The 17,065-nt window shown below is 35.3% G+C and overlaps 4 protein-coding genes across 8 annotated transcripts; 2 read left to right on the top strand and 2 right to left on the bottom strand.

The window, feature by feature from the left end:
- The first annotated feature begins 2,168 nt into the window (after nucleotides 1–2,168).
- LOC127261719 (RNA polymerase II degradation factor 1) lies at nucleotides 2,169–4,647 on the top strand. The gene is made up of 2 exons (XM_051290062.1): nucleotides 2,169–3,377; nucleotides 3,462–4,647. The coding sequence occupies exons 1-2, from the start codon at nucleotides 2,206–2,208 to the stop codon at nucleotides 4,306–4,308; spliced, it is 2,019 nt and encodes a 672-aa protein (XP_051146019.1). The 5' UTR covers nucleotides 2,169–2,205; the 3' UTR covers nucleotides 4,309–4,647.
- A 4,962-nt stretch (nucleotides 4,648–9,609) lies between these two features.
- Nucleotides 9,610–11,226, top strand: LOC127261721 (uncharacterized protein C24B11.05). 2 transcript variants are annotated; one of them, XM_051290063.1, is made up of 8 exons: nucleotides 9,610–9,722; nucleotides 9,799–9,870; nucleotides 9,945–10,010; nucleotides 10,104–10,201; nucleotides 10,279–10,404; nucleotides 10,500–10,718; nucleotides 10,804–10,869; nucleotides 10,946–11,226. In XM_051290063.1, the coding sequence occupies exons 2-8, from the start codon at nucleotides 9,819–9,821 to the stop codon at nucleotides 11,096–11,098; spliced, it is 780 nt and encodes a 259-aa protein (XP_051146020.1). In that variant the 5' UTR covers nucleotides 9,610–9,722; nucleotides 9,799–9,818; the 3' UTR covers nucleotides 11,099–11,226. The 2 variants fall into 2 exon arrangements, with proteins under 2 accessions (XP_051146020.1, XP_051146021.1); XM_051290064.1 differs by having other exon boundaries at nucleotides 9,671–9,722; nucleotides 9,790–9,870.
- Nucleotides 11,227–11,440: 214 nt separating this feature from the next.
- Nucleotides 11,441–13,570, bottom strand: LOC127261722 (uncharacterized). 4 transcript variants are annotated; one of them, XM_051290068.1, is made up of 6 exons: nucleotides 13,323–13,570; nucleotides 13,097–13,198; nucleotides 12,308–12,406; nucleotides 12,087–12,230; nucleotides 11,870–11,943; nucleotides 11,441–11,795 (listed from the first exon to the last, which is right to left on the bottom strand). In XM_051290068.1, the coding sequence occupies exons 3-6, from the start codon at nucleotides 12,353–12,355 to the stop codon at nucleotides 11,651–11,653; spliced, it is 411 nt and encodes a 136-aa protein (XP_051146025.1). In that variant the 5' UTR covers nucleotides 12,356–12,406; nucleotides 13,097–13,198; nucleotides 13,323–13,570; the 3' UTR covers nucleotides 11,441–11,650. The 4 variants fall into 4 exon arrangements, with proteins under 4 accessions (XP_051146025.1, XP_051146026.1, XP_051146022.1 ...); XM_051290069.1 differs by having other exon boundaries at nucleotides 13,097–13,187; XM_051290065.1 differs by having other exon boundaries at nucleotides 12,308–12,376; nucleotides 13,323–13,568.
- Nucleotides 13,571–14,243: 673 nt separating this feature from the next.
- LOC127261765 (receptor protein kinase-like protein ZAR1) lies at nucleotides 14,244–16,877 on the bottom strand. Its single transcript, XM_051290138.1, has 2 exons — nucleotides 15,240–16,877; nucleotides 14,244–15,147 (listed from the first exon to the last, which is right to left on the bottom strand). Exons 1-2 carry the CDS (start codon nucleotides 16,714–16,716, stop codon nucleotides 14,474–14,476), a joined length of 2,151 nt encoding a protein of 716 aa, XP_051146095.1. The 5' UTR covers nucleotides 16,717–16,877; the 3' UTR covers nucleotides 14,244–14,473.
- Nucleotides 16,878–17,065: the final 188 nt, after the last annotated feature.

The raw sequence follows: 17,065 nt of genomic DNA, 5'->3' as shown, positions 1-17,065 counted from the left end.
TTATCGTTCATTAAAATAAAGAATTTATATATAATTAAAATCCAAGTAATCTAATCTATAAATAAGTCTAAATTTAGATATAAATATACTGAATCTAAAGCAACCGGGTTCTCGCGTTATTATAATAATAATAATAACAAAAGTGGTTGAATAATGTGCGTTTCTTTTGATGAGTTTGGAAAAAAAAATTGATTTGAATTTTATATAAAAATAATATTTGATGGGATGTTTTGTGAAAAAAAAAAAATGTATTTATTTCAAGAGATGCAGAGTCCAATGGAAAATTTAAAAAAACTCGACCAAAGAACGTTTAGGAGTTTCTAGTCTTTATCATTTAAATTTTTTATTTTTCTTTTATCTTTTAAGAAAATAATATTTATATTTTATATAAAACCATTATTGTTTGCCGCTTTTAATACTCACAAATCGCATTCCCCTTTGATTGAAATCAAAGAAATAGCCATGAAGTCTCAATATTTAATAGTACAATTATCCCAAAAATAAATATTTTTATTTTTATTTATTTATACTACACCTCACCATTGAATATATTTTCTTTCTATTTTTATTTTAAATTAGTTTTTTTTTTCTTTTTAAATTAACTCAAATAACCTAAACCAGAATTTAAATTCACAACAAAATATAAATAACTTAAAAGCTTTACTATAAAATTATATTTATCTATATATATATATATTATTACTTTCATTAGTTAATATATATATATATATAAATATATCAAATATTAAATATTAATTTTAATAAATCGAATTGGGTCAAACACAACCTAGTTTATTGGCATGCCGGATCAAGCACTAGTCGAAAAATAACGAACCTATTTTTTGTGGTCCAAATACAATTTTTTTTTTGTAGAGAATTTGGATCGAATTTTCAGACTATATCTATTTTTACCCGTTCTAATAACTATCTCCTTTAAGAGATTATATAATAATTGGAAAAAATATCAAATATAAAAAATATACTCACTCCGTCTCAATACAATAATTTCATTTTCATAAATAACTATACCACCATAAAATTATCCCTATTTTTTTTATTATTATTACACAATTGTCACTACTTTTTATACTAATATTCTTACAAACACAAAAAAAGTCATATATTATTATTTTTACTGACTATAATATAATATCAATTTTTATCACAATAATCTCAGCATTTATTCAACCGTAACCTACCATTTACACGAGTTTCAATAAAAATATATAAATTTTTAATAAAAAAATCAAATAAAAATCAAGAAAAAGTCTAAAACCAAAATAAAAAACACCTAATCCCAAGCACAATCAAAACAAACCACCCATCAATAACAAAGCTTATCTATATAAAATGTCACAATTTACACAAACCCAAATAATGAAAAACAGACACTACTCAAATTATTCAACCCTCAATTAAAATAAACAAAACAGGTGGCATATCACAATAATAAAATAAATAAATAAACAATAAAAATAATGTTCCTTATGTTCAACTTAAATTGTCTATTTTATGTTAGACACAGAATTTGAAATATTAGATAATTAACAAGTAATAAAAAAAAATATATTAGTAAAAATAATTATAAATTATATAATAAATTTTAAAATGTAATTAAAATTATAATTATAATTATAATTTCTAAAAAACATAGGACGGAACAAATAAAAAAAATAGTAAATTAAAATGAGAAAAAATATATTATTGTCTCATTTATTTTTTGCTTGTTGATATTTAAATGTTAATTATTATATAAAAATATAATAAAATTAAAAAAAATATTTCTATTAATATCTTATAATACTCTTATAATGATATTTGTGAAAAAAAAAAAAAAAAAAAAACACAAAAAATAAATAAATTTTTTTTTTTCGTTAAATACAATAATACAAAAAATAAAAAAGGCTCTTGAAACCAACGGACAGAGAATATTTACAACAATCTCAGCATTCATTCAACCGTAACTTATAATTCGCACAAATTTCAATAAAAATATATAATGTTTTTAACTACACATCAAATTAAAATCAAGAAAAAGTCTAAAACTAAAATAAAAAAACCTAATCCCAAGCACAATAAAATAAATAAATGAATAATAATAAAAAATAAAATAAAGAGCAAAGTTAGTCTGGCTCAACCAACGCATTCTGTTCTCTCATCATTTCCCAACTCTCTCTCTCTCTCTCCTCTCCCCTCTCTCTCTCCATGGAGGCCCCACCGCCCCCGCTCTCCGCCCCCATCCCAACCACCACCACTTCCGCCGCCGGGGCGGCGGCGGCGGCGCCGTACCCAGACTCCCTCGACTCCTCCCCCCGCTCCCGCCACACCGACTCCTGGGAAACGGACCCCCCGCCGCCGCAGAAACTTCGCCTGATGTGCAGCTACGGCGGCCACATCGTCCCCCGCCCCCACGACAAAACCCTCTGCTACATCGGCGGCGACACCCGAATCATCGTCGTCGACCGTCACACCTCCCTCGCCGACCTCCACCACCGCCTCTCCAAAACCCTACTCCATAACAACACCTTCTCCCTCAAATACCAGCTCCCCAACGAAGACCTCGACTCCCTAATCTCCGTCACCACCGACGAAGATCTCGACAATATGATCGACGAGTACGACCGCCTCCACTCCTCCGGCGCCGCCGGCCTCAAGCCCGGGCGCCTCCGCCTCTTCCTCTTCCCCAAGTCGCCGCCGCCCGCCGCCGCCGCCAGCATCGAGCAGCTCCTCGTCGAGACTGCTTCCACCAAATCCGACGACTGGTTCTTCAACGTCCTCAATGGCAAAACCAGCGATCGAGGCTTCTCCGAGTCCTCCTCCGTCAATTGCCTCCTCGGATTGGACGACGACTCCGTCGGAAAGGCGTCGGCGGCTGCCGCCGCCGATCCCCAAAATGAGGGATCGAAGAATGGGGGAAACAATACAGTCCCCAACCACGATGTCCACTCTGTACCTGATTCTCCGATGCTCGAAACGACGTCGTCGTTCGGGTCGACCTCGAGCTCTCCGTCGGTGGCGAATCTGCCGCCGATTAGGGTTAAGGTCGACGACAATCGGATCGAGGACCAATTTCAGCAGATGACGGTGGGGGTCACCGGGAATGTTGCTGCAGCGGCGGCGCCTCCGCCGCTGCAGAGGCAGGAGGAGGTTGGGGGTTTTGTAGCCACCGGAGTCGACGGCGGGGGGGTGGTGGTTTCCGGTGACTACCGCGTCGTCTCCGACGACGAAAGATCGGATCACGGGGGTTACAGGAAGGTACAACAGATTCAGCCGCAGGTACAAGTTATGCAAGCGCAGCAGCAGATTCCTCCTCAGTATCAGCAGATGAAACAAACTGGTGCCGCCATTGATTTCCCATCTCCAGATTCAGTTTCAAGGTCCATCTTCTTCCTCCCATACATTATATATACATAAATCTTCGATGATCTAAACAGGGATCTTGTCAACTTTGACATCTACAGCGAAGGAAGCATTCAATTATCAAGACAGAGACAAGCAATGTATCAAGAATCAATTATGCAAATGCAATCAGGAAACCCTAAGCCTAGTGATCAAAACACCAACAAAATTCAGATGCAACCACAAATTCAAGAATCAGGTTTCGGAATACCTGCCCAATTCGATCCCAGCCATAGTCACGCCCAATTGCATCACCCGCAGCAATTCATCCATGCCGGAAACCAATACATCCCCGCCGGAGCAATGCCTGTTCCATCATACTATTCGATTTATCCTCCCCACCACCAGCAGCAGCAGCAGCCTCAGCATCCACACCAGCCAATGCTAGACCAGCAGTACCCGATTTACTTCGTCACCGCCAGACCACCCCAAGCTTACAACATACCTACGCAGCAATCGGGTTATACTGACCTAGCGGCGCCAGCTGGCAGTCGACCCCAGACCCCTACTGCCCCTGTGCTAACTTCACACGCCGGTTACACTCAGGCCATCAATGCACCTTCTTCCAAACCAGAAATGGCTTCTGGAGTGTACAGAACTGCTGCTGCACCTGGAGGGGCGCCGCAAATACTGCAAATCCCATTGTCACAGCAGCAGGCGCAGTATGTCGGCTTCCCTCAACAAGTTCATCATCCCTCTCAGTCGATGGCACCTTCTTCGGCTGCAAATGCAAACTATGAATTTGCTGATCCTGCTCACGCTCAAATGTATTATACTCAAGCGTTGCCGCCTCAGTTGGCTGCTCAGTACCAAACAATGACGGCTGCACCTTCCGGGGTGGGGCCGGATGTCTCTGCTCCGATCCCTGCAGACAATGTGAAACAGCAAGTGAGGAATTTGCCGCAATGAGCAGGTGAGTTTGGTGTGGATAAACAATTTTGCAGCAGCATGTTCGGTTTTACATTTAAAGTTTTATGTTGGCTTGTCTAATTGTTATCGTTCTTTTATTTTGATTATTATTATTATTGTGATTGTTATTATTCTTGGTTTGTGGCTTGTAAGTTGAATAGGTAATAAGGAATCCTGCTCCACGCATTGTTCCTGCGTAGTGTCATTTCTATTCTCGAGTAAAAATAGACGATGTGTGATATTATACTGTAAAATCTCAAGACATTATAAGTTCGTAGGTCAGCCTATATTCATATTGCAGTTTGATTGAATAAATTCGTGTTTTTATTCAGTGAGTTCTGTCTGTGTTGTGATATAGATCATATCATACTAAAACTTTGAGCCACTGATCTTTGGTGCATATTTGTGTTTTTATTCTGTTAGTTATACCTTCTTCTTTTATTAGCTTCTAGTCGCATACATGTTGTTCTATGGATCATATCATACTAGAACTTTGAGCCACTGAGCTTTGGCGCATATTTGTGTTTTTATTCGGTTAGTTTTCTGTCTCCTTCTTTATTATGGATGATATGATACTAATACTTTGAGCTACTGAGATTTGGGTAATCTTAGTTAGAGAATATTGGTCGATAGATCTGTCAAGGAGACAGTCCCGGGTATTTTGTTGTGATAGATACATATTATTTGGGCACTTAATGTTTCCATTTGGGGTGTGCTAAGTTGAGAACTTGAGATTCTTTAAGGTGAAATGGCTTTCCCTTACACCCTCCATGGCCATATGTTCTTTAGTCCAAGTGTTCATACTCTGAGATGTAATATGGCTTCCTATATTTGTCGTCTAGAGAAGACTATATGGTTTTACTTTCATTCAATCCATTGAACATGGATTTTGTTTGGGAACTTCATCTTGGTTCTTATGATTGATCATATTGGCCAAGAAAAGCTATTGAATGTTATATGGTATTGAGTTTGATATTGTGGGCATAAAGATTAACTTGCTCCCATCCGGAACTAAAACAGTATGTGCTGAGATCAATTATATCGTGTGTTGTCTGAAATCAAATATAGCTTGTATGATCTATTATACTATCTAGTAGATGTTTCACTCAATAATGGTGTTTCTTGTCTCATTTATTCATTGCAACTGCTTCGATACTATCATTTTCTTGTCACTTTCCCATTATCAACTTTAGGACCTAAATGTTCATTCATGCTCATTGTAGTGCTGTCTAATCCTGAATTCCTTTGTGTTTTTAGATATGGTTTTGATTATACTTAATAAGTTGTATAGTGGTAATAATTAACTTTGGGGGTTAGTTTCTCTATGTACGAGGAATAATATGAAAATGAGGAATTTATATATTTATTTATTTATTGTGTTATGGTGACTTCCGACAAAGGAAAGTTATTAGAAGAAGAAGAAGCATCAGATTTGATTTCTGATACTCAAGACTGACTGCCTCTCCTTCTCCAAAATTTACATTGAAATGCTAAATCTGTGCAATAATAATAACTATGTCATTGCCAGATCATCCATCAATACTGCATTCTGCTACTTTTTGCTACCTAGTATTAAAATTTTGTCAGTGTATTTTTTTATATTTGTAATATTGCCTTGTCTATGTAGTTAAATATAGAATATTGATAAGCTGACTGAATGCTTTCATTATATATATATATATATATATATAGAGAGAGAGAGAGAGAGAGAGAGAGAGATAATTGAGCTGTTCCCTCCTCCAAAGGGCATTTGCTCTGCAAAGGCTAAAGTTACTAAAAGTTGGTCGTATTTTGAGGAGGATACCTAATTTTGAACTAACAAAACTGTAAATGATTTGTATAGGTACAGGTTGAATGTAGAAAGATTTTGGTGAGCTAAAAAACCATTGTAGTAGGAGAGTAGGAGAAGCCAATGGTGTTTACTTGGTGATTTTTTATTTTTTATTTTGGTTTTAATTTTGATTTAAATAATGAGTTGGAGCTTGATGTTTTATGTGAGGAAATTGTGTATTATTTAAGAAGAGTAGGGATTAAATAGTTAAGTAACTGAAATTTTTACACAGTGGATGAACTGAAGAATATTTCGAAAGTAATAAACAAGTGGCTGGCAACTGATCTATCTCATGATCAGACATCTGCAATTTTCCTACTACTATTTATCCCCCTTTCTTCTATAATTTGGATTACCGTTGCACAATATATCTTTATTTTTTTATTGCACAATATATTTACCAACTCAGGTTACAAATATGCATATTAAATGCCATTTATGTCTTAGGTTAAGAACGCATTGGGTAAATTCTAGATCGAACTTAATAGTTCACAAATTAGGTCAGCAAAATAAGTCGCAAATAATGTGTAGCAGACAAGACTTAGAAGCATCGAGGATTTGAATATATAACTTTATAGTTATAAAAATATAAAAATTTAACATTGAAAAACCTGAAATTTTCCAAAAAAAAAAAAGACCCGTGTTTCCTCTACTTGGCAGAAAAATTTCTATACTAAGCTCCAGAATTAGAACAAAAATATGTTATGTATTAAACTGAAGAATGAAGAAATGCATATCTGTTTGGTTATACTTCAATATATCAATTATACAATTTATCGAGGGTAGCACTCTTCAATGTGTAGGAATAAATAAATAAACAAAATGGACTAAAGTTAATTTTGTGAATCAATGTTGAAATTTTCAGCTAAGGCTGTACCATTTGGACCAAACTAGGATTATAGGAGAATTCAAATATTCCATTATCTTGAGAAATCTAATTAGTGTATGCGGACTATTCTTTTATTATACCTATGCTCGAATATGTCGGCATAAGGAGCCACAGAAATTGACGTTTTTATTTATTTATTTTTATTTAACTTTGAATATATAAATAGATTATAGGTTGTCTAGAGACTCTAGACACTAATCTTAATTATTTACTAAAGTTTTTATCGTCTAAAAATGATTATGTTCAATCATTATTATAATAATATATTAGAAATTTATTATATATCCACCTAATATTTATTTTCTTATTCAAATTTCAAATTTTTTACTATGGAACTAAAAATGATTCTTTATAAGATATAGTTTTAATTATTTTCTTTTATAAATCATCCTAAATCTTCAATATGACATTAGATTCAACGCCACATGCAATACAAATAATTTAAATGAGATAGAGATGTGAAATGGGGTTTCCTTGCTAAACCCATCAAAAAGTATAATTCATTTTTTCAAAAATTTAGCTCAACATAAAATTTTTTAAAAAAAACAAGATCAAAACTACTCTATACTAGTCTATACCCGAATCATTATCATCCCATCCCATGTTACACCCCAAGTAATGAACGAATATATTCTAGTGTGCAAATACTTTTGTACCAAATTAATATATATATATATATATAAATATTCTTATCCCAGTATGAAATATCCACTAAGCATTTTAAATAAAGTACCACAAGTGGAAACACACCAAGCAACCAAAACCGACCACATATCATTAATCAAGTACTGTTAATTGAAGATTTCCCAGTATGGCAATTATAAGAGCATAATAATAATAATAATAATAATTAAAAATAAAAAATAAAAGAGCAGCCTTGTAATGACTAATGTGTAATATTTCCATCATGGTTGTCTTTCTATCGACTAACCCTTCTATGTATCAAATAGTTATTTGCATTGAACTCATGACATTTTTGTATTTCGCTATAAGGTTCTCACATGCAATTTTTCTATAATGTAAAAAGATGTGTTTTTTACACAACAATCGAATAATTCAAATTTCAAACTAAAATAATACTAGCATATTTAAAAGCAAACTATTTGGGAGTTAAATTGCGTTGGGCCATACTCCCATGTAGCATATTTATAATACAATAATTATTATAATATAGATGAAATTAATGCGAATTGGGGCTAGAACACTATTGACAAATCCACCTCACGCCATGTGTAGTATTTTTATTGGGACACATGATAAGTTTAATAAATAATAGTAAAATATGTGTACTTTCATAAGTTATAAAATTTCACAAGGAATAGTTAAATATTAGTATTAGTTACCACTCTAAAACAATGAAAATTTTAATTTTATTCAAACCTATATTTTTTATTATTTTTAAACAACAAAAAACACCTAGACACTAATAAAACAAAAAAAAAGTTGCTTCAGGCAAAACATGAGTATTTAAAGCACATGTAATGACGAGATATCGTTAATTACTTCACTCAACTTACAATCTCAAAGCAATACTTGTTTAAATAAAGAATCATTTTCCCACCGCACTGAGAAAAACAAAAAGCTAACATTTGGTCAGCAATCTTTAGAAAAATTAATACTCTCAAGTCCCATAATAAAATACCATTTTTAATTTTTTGTCCTTCACAAAAAAAAATACTCTCTTTCGTCCCACGTGCCATGTCCATATTGCCGTTTCTGTCTGTCCCACGTACCACGTCACTTTATTTTTCTGAAAATGATTATACACTTTAATCTCATTTAAAAAATTTTAATTTTATTTTTTAAAAATTTTAATTGAATTATCTTAATCTTAATTTATAATTATATATATATTATAGAATAATTATTTTCACTCATGTATTCTTTAATTATCTATTAATTACATCCCTCCTAGAATATCATGTCTACAGTGTAACAGACACTAGTGTCATTTTCTAATTTAGTAATTTACTACCTATTTAACACAATTAATACCCTTACAATTTTTAATATATTAAACAAATATTATTACTTTTTTATCATACAAGCTAATAAAAGCATTTTTTATTTTTTTTTTTGTCTTTTCTACTATAAATTAATATAATACTAATATTAAGAAATATTACTCTTTTTGTTGGACAGTAGTACTATTATTGATTTTATATAGTATTCCATCCGTCCCACATACCATGTCTGTTACTGTATTTTAGGAGGATATAATAAGTAGATAATTAAGAATAAAGTTTAAAATGAGATTAAAGTGTATAATCAAAAAGAAAAGTGACATGGTATGTGGGACGGACAGAAACGACAACGTGTACATAGTATGTGGGACGGAGGGAATACTACTTATTATTGATTCGTGGGTATGAATAAACCAATGTGAAAAGGACACCCATAAAATAACTGCAAAATATTCTCCAAATATAGTGGATCAACAAAGACTGTCCCTAACCTCTCAGCACTTTGCTGTGTATATTAGCCACCTCAATTTGTGCTTTTATTATGATAATGGAAAATGATTCCATTATCAACATACTTAAAAATAATAATAATAATAATAATAATAAAATAAATAAATAAATCTTTTTCCTCATTTCCCCAACTATAAATACATCATCTAACACTTCAAATCAAACAACAAACACCCATTTCTCCATATTTGTTCAAGGTGATTAATTATCTTCATTTAAGGTAAATATATCCCCTAAAATCTTTCATTTTATTTTTTAAATTATTAAGTGTGAATTAACTTCATCAGGGATTACAGGCTGTTGTTCTATCTGAAATATGGAAGCAGTGATAAGAGCAGGGGGTGATAAATATGAGTGCCTAATCTTTGGTATATTACTAATTCTTTTATATTTGAATAAACTTAAGATTTATAGATATTGATTGGTTTTGTTATGTTCTTAGATATGGATGATACTTTGTATCCTTTAAGCTTGGGAATTAACATGGCCTGTCGCAAGAACATAGAAGGTACACAGTTACTGTATCCTAGAATTCATTTAAGCTCTAATGGCAAAATTATTCATAACAATTGATTTTTAAGTTCATGGTTAACTTTTATAGAATACATGGTGCATCATCTACATATGGAGGAAAGTGAAGTCCCTAGGATGTGTTTGGAGTTGTACAAGGAATATGGAACAACTATGGCTGGACTAAAGGTAGTTAATAGAAACTAAACGGGGTTTTAACTTTCTATGTTGGTTAGAAACTAAAGCCTTGAAGTCATTTCCTGCAGGCACTTGGATATGAATTCGATAACGACGAGTTTCATGCTTATGTTCATGGTAGACTACCCTATGAGTTGCTAAGGCCTGATCCAGTGCTACGTCATCTACTACTGTCTATGCCGCAACAGAGAATAGTATGTCCTAATTTGATTATTTCTAAGAATCCGAACCGGATGTGTAAATTTAATGTGCTGTAAGTAAGTAAGTACCTGTAATTTTCTGGCTGCAGATTTTTACAAATGCTGATGAAGCACATGCTGCTCAAGTTCTTCGGCGCTTGGGATTGGAAGATTGCTTCCATGGGATTATATGCTTTGAAACGCTTAACCCTCCGTCGGAGCTTGTTGAAAATGAAGATCCAAGTTTCAAGAATCGTGTTCTGTGCAAGCCTTTGTTAGAAGCATTTGAAGCTGCGATTCGAATTGCGGATGTTGATCCAAATAAAACAGTTAATAGCCATACCTCCTTAACACACTGGATCGGAATTTATAGATAACGTATGACTAACTGGGATTTACTCTTTTCTTTTGTAGATGTTCTTTGATGACAGTGTCCGGAACATAGCAGTTGGGAAAGCAGCTGGACTTCACACTGTAATTGTAAGTTCATGGATATATATTACACATGAGAAATCTTGTTTTGTATTTAACCTAACCGAATGTGCACAAAATGTAGGTGGGAAGATCAACTCCAGTCCCGGGTGCAGATTATGCTTTAAATAGCATACATAATATAAGAGAAGCTTTACCTGAAATATGGGAAGATGAAGGAGAGCACCTGGAGCAGCGAATCCAATCTTTGGCTGTAGAAACTGTTGTCCTAGCATAGACACGTGATGACTATCCTGGGAAGCATCACACTCACGTGACATTATCGGGATTCCACCAGCAATTATATGGTGGTGAAGTAATACCTGTGAATCAATAAAATTTTACAGTATACAACTGTTTTATGAACTAGATTGGCACTACAAAATTAGTAGGTGTAGCTCATAACTCTGCAGCCCACATCCAACATCTGCCACATTTTGCAAGTTCTAATAACATTTCTTCGATATCTGCAAGTTCTTGCCAATATTTCAGGTAGATAAAGACACTGAAAGAACTTCAGGATAATTGATGAAGTTGGACTAATAAAAATCAGAGTATAGTGGTTCAGACCTCATCAGATGTTGCAAGATGATAGAATCTATTTTAAAGAAGAAAGAGGTTAAGTTTCATATAAACAACCGACAACAATTTTTAGTTATCAGTTCAGGGCAATAGTATGTTGTACCATGAACATGAAGATTTTGGCCAGATTGATAGTGCTAGTATCATAGTTCATCAGTCAGCTTGACTTTGTCCAAAAGATAAGCATCAAAATTATTTAATTGGGATCTTAAATTGCGTCGGGAGCCCCATGAATGTTCTGGAGTAGATACTTAGCATTGTGCAGAAGAGTATCAGTCTCCTCATTTGCAGCATCGAGCAGGCGAAGTTCCTTCATCTCATCCTGCCACTTTTCTATTTGCTCCTTGTGTACTCTGCAACAAATTGAATTCATATTATCCTAAAATTCTCATTGCCACAACTGAAAATAGACATTTCATTTGCTTACAAAAGAATCCTTTCTTCAAATTCATTGCTCAGTTCCTTCAGCATCGACTTCCCTGATTCTAACAGCTCCGACACCTTTACAAGATAAGAAGACAGAATATATTCAAACAGAACGTTGTGGGAAGTCCCGGAAAGCACGAGACATGAATAAATCATACTTATTAAAACAGGGTATTTTGAAAGAAGATTTCCTGTTCAGTAAATCAGTAATAGGATACCATTTGAGTGAAGCTGTCAATCTTATCAAGAATTTGAGCAATTTCCATCTCCAATTGTTCAGAATTTGAAGTTCTGGGCTCATTTTCATCCTCTGGAACCTGGACAATGGGCCCAACTCCCACCAAGGTCTCCTCATCCTCCACCTGTTCATTACATTTAGGATAAATGAACTCTCTTTGCAATCAGACAATGAAGGATAGGATAAAGGGAGAACACATACAGAAGGTTTCATGCGTTTTGCTATTCCCCTTGTCTTTTCGTTTTCCATTTTGAATTGTATTGATAAGCACTGGAAGGAACAAGAAGCCTGATCTTTATCCTTCATTCAACAATTTTAAATTACAATACCAGACAACTGTTTAGTGCTACTGTGGTGTCAGCACATTAGTTTATGTCAAATTCAAATTCTCAAGATGATCATTTTGTTATCCACAAAAACACATTCATTCATCATATCAAATGGATTCAAACGCTTTCTCGTTTCAAGTTGCTATGAGACTTTTTGCAGGCTTTACTATGGCAAGTAGAAAGTCAGTTTGTTATCTGATAACTGTTCATTGATTGTAAACCGTAGCATTAAGATTTAAGAATTAGGAAATAGAAAACTGTTATGCTCCAAATTTATTGTGTCCTATTCACTCCTGTAAATGCATTTTTTACATTAGAATTCTAAGGTTCAATTTTAGGCCAGACAGTTGCAAGAGGTATTTTATTTAAGGGTTTTTTTCTTAAGAAAATTGGATTGCATAGTTCTCATCTTTTCTTACGATTAACTAAACAGAGAAACAGAGTCTACTCTTACTATTGGGTACATAAAAAATATTTGCAGAAATAACACAATTGAATTAAATTTTTTAAATGCTAAGCATATAAACAAACTTAAGATAGGAATCAACTAATATTTTAACAATGACAAGCTGAAAAGTGCATCCATGTGAAATTGAACAATTCGCAGAAACAGTTCTACAAACCAGAAAACCGAAGAATATGAACAAAGCCTAAGTTTCACCTTCGATCGATGCAAATCTTCCTATGGAAACAACACAAGCGAAATCCAGAGCTCGAACTTCCACGCTTCGCGTACTTCTCTGCAGTCCAGACTGAAACACAACTAAACATAAAGCACAATTAACTATCACGAATCAACACAACAGAACCAGTTCATCTTCTCGTTTAACAAAAACATTAGATCATATCAATTCATACTCTACAACATCAATTCGAATTCAAATTACCAGATTGTATCATCAGCAGCACTTCTCGAGCACATATACCGACAGAGAGCAGCGAGCACCGTTTCTTAGCGCCAAATCGCCCATTTTGTAGCAACGATTTTATTAAAATATCCATTTAACCCCAAACTTTTAATCCCATACAATTCAATCTGTAAACTTTAATACGTATCAAATTCACCCCAAAATTCCCACTTATTGACTCCGACCCTTACACTCTCTCCAAACCACAATAAAGTCCTAAAATTAGGAGTATCAAAGTTAAACTCCATCCGAAAAATCGAATCCGTTGTACCTTAATAATTTCGGGTTTGCAAAAAATCGTATAGATCTGAACCCGAAAAAAAAAAATTATGTTGTATTCGAATCGAGTTTCGGATTAACTTAATAATCAGAAATATAAAAATTAAGTTTTTATGTTTTCGATTAACCTGAAATTATTTATTATTATATTAATTTATAATATTTATATTATTTTAAATATAAATAATATAAAAATAAAAATAGAAATAAATATCTTTAGGTTAATTTAATTTTCTTTAAATTTTCAATGTGTTTTGTATTTGGATTGTTCAGGTAACTTAAAACTAAGTTACGTCAAGCAAAATCGAACTTGAAAAAATTTGTGCCAAATTTTTAGATTTCGGATCAAATTTCGAATGTAAGTCGGGTTTGAATTAACAATTTTGTATTATCCTATAACTCAATTTGATAAGAAGATAGTTCAAAAATACGATTTGACACTCCTACATAAAATCATAAGTTGACTGTAGAAAAGTAAACAGCCATTATTCAGACAGTCAAAACCAGTTTAGTTCACTCAGACAAAAACAAAAATCCCTCCAGAAATTGCCTCCAAATAATTGAATCAGTCCTTACAAACAAATCTATCGATTTAAATGCAGTTCTAAGAAGTGGGCCATATGAGTATATACAAAATTCAATTCATGATGTAGAAAAAGTCTGCCATGATTGAAGGAATTTCATCACATTGGATTCACACATCAAACAGTAGAAGAAACAACAATCAAGAAAGAACAAGAACAAGACAATGTACACAAACAAACATGTAATAATCGAACAGCAGCCAACGGCAAAAAGATCGAAAAAAGTAAAATATTCAAGAAACCTCTTCTGTAAGTAATAACATTTCTTCATAGCCTCTCCAAAGCATCAGCCACATGTCTCATAGAAGGCCTCCTTTCGGGCACCGTTTGCGTGCACGCCATCGCGATTTTCAGCACGGCGATCATCTCTTCTTCTTTATCGGCATCGGGGGCCAAATTCCGGTCCAAAACATCCGAGACTGGCTTTTTCTCCTCGATACAAAGCTGCATCCATTGAACGAGATCCATTTCCGTGTTCCCGACCTGGACCAGCGGGGCTCGCCCCGTCAGCATTTCGAGTAAAATCATCCCGAATGAATAGACGTCCCATTTCTGCGACGGCTTGACGACTTTGAGCGACTCCGGCGCTTGGTAGTACGACGGGAACGACGCCGAAGCCGAGGCAATTGTCAATACGTCCGACGTCGCCGTCGTCGTCGTGCTGCTTTGTTGAGCTCGTTCGGGTTTCTTCGGAGCGCCAATTCTGATCGATTGTAGCGTCGGGGATCCGCCGGCGATGTTCGCCAAACGGCCGAGGCCGAAGTTGGAGATTTTCGGCTCCATGTCATGCCCGAGTAATATATTCGACGGCTTTAGATCGCCGTGGACGTATTTTTTAGGACTATACTCATGTAGATACGCCAAGCCTTTCGCGACGCCTTTCATTACTCTCACTCTTGCCAACCACGAAAGCGGCGTAAATGTAGCCAATCCCGACTTACCTAAACACAATTAAAGAAAAATTTCGAGTAAACACATACCAAAATCACGGATAAATGAAACCTAAAAGTATCAAACGAAAATGCAATCTCACCGTGGATGGCCGTGGCGAGGTTCCCATTCGGCACGAACTCGTAAATCAAAAGCTTCTCGTCGACCGACCAATAATAAGCCTTGAGAGTCACGATATTCGCGTGCCGTATCTTCCCAATAGCTTCGACCTCCGTTTGGAATTCTTTCAACCTTTGCGAACCCCCTTCGCCTAATCTCCTAACGGCTAAAGTGAGCCCGTCCTCGAGCACAACTTTGTAAACAATCCCGATCCCGCTCTTACCGAGCACGAAAGCCGACGCCTTCAAAAGCTCGTCAAGATCGAACGCAATTTGTGTATCTAAAGGCACTAAATCATGTTGCTCGACGTTTTCGGACAAAGTCTCCGACTCATCCTTCCTAAAACAAAAACATTCCTTCCGTCCTCGCCGCCCCTTCTCGTTATAACCACGACCCTTGTCGCCGCACCGGAAAATCCTCGAGTAACAATACGAGAACAACAATCCAATAATGCATATCCCGACGACGTCGCCAACGACAATGGCGATCACCGTAGCTTTACTAAGCCCCCCGCCACCCCCCAAACCTTCTTGGGGCGGATAATTGCTCGGCAAATAAGGGAACGACGACGGCGAGCTCGCGTTGCCGCCGGAAGAACAAAGATTCTTCAACGGCGGACCACAAAGCCCGGGATTCCCTATAAACGCCGTCGGTCCCCTATTCACTAACGCGCCGTTTTGCGGAATCGAACCACTTAACTTGTTATAAGTAACATCAATGTAAACCTTCTCAGGAAGGTTTCCAAGGCTATTAGGGATGGATCCAACAAACAAGTTATGAGACAAATCAAGAGTCCCTTGTAAGTTAGACAAGTAACCTAAATCACTAGGAATTGAACCCCCAAAGGCATTGTAAGAAAGATCAAGTTTTTCCAACAAAGCCAAGTTCTTACCAATCCCATTAGGCAAATCACCACTAAAATTGTTATGACTAAGTTCAAGATTCCTAAGCCTTTTGCAATGAGTTATTGAAGCAGGTAAAGATCCATTGAAGAAATTTTCAGACAAATCCAATGTTTGAATGTATTCAAGATTCCCAACCTCAGATGGCAAAGGCCCAGAAATGGAATTCCCATAAAGAACCAAACTTTGAAGCCCTTGAGCCTTGAAAAGGTCATTAGGCAAAGTTCCATACAACTTATTGTTCCTAAGATTAACATGTCTTAACTCAGACAAGAATCCAAGTGAATTGGGGGAGATAATACCATAAAGCTTCTTGTTAGGGATGCTAATTGAGACAACTTTTTGGTTCTTACAAGTTATGCCATTCCAAGAACATGGGGTTTCAATTTCACCATTAATGGTGTTGTTGTTGTTCCAATTACTAAGTGACCCTTGTGGGTCTTCCCTAATAGACTGCTTAAATGACATTAGAGCTATACCTTCACCATTTAAAGAAGCTACAAGATTGTAAGAACTTAGTGAAATCAAAATCAAGAAAGATGGGAAGAAAGCAAACATCTCCAAGAAAAAGAAATGACTAAAATCAGATGATCAAAGATACTACTATGTAAAAAGATTTGTGGGTTTTCTTGGAGATCACTTACCTTTGTGCAGAGAGTTAGATAGAGAAAGAACAAAGCTTTTTAGAGTGAGAGAGAGAGAGAGAGATGGGAGTGTGGAAATGAGTAATATGAAAAGAGAAAGTTTGGTTCTTGGGAAAAGATAAAGGTTGGGTTCAAGCTCAGCTGCACAGTGGGGCTTTGGGGAAAATAGTTTTTATTTATTTTATTTTATTTATGGGAAGAAATTAGTGTGGAGAAATTTAGGAGAGAGAAAGGGCACTGTGTGTGCTGTCTTCCACTGTAGA

The sequence above is a fragment of the Andrographis paniculata genome, unplaced genomic scaffold (genome assembly GCF_009805555.1).
Source record: "Andrographis paniculata isolate CXL003 unplaced genomic scaffold, ASM980555v1 Contig64END, whole genome shotgun sequence".
Lineage (NCBI taxonomy): Eukaryota > Viridiplantae > Streptophyta > Magnoliopsida > Lamiales > Acanthaceae > Andrographis > Andrographis paniculata.
This window is presented reverse-complemented; position numbering and strand designations above follow the sequence as displayed.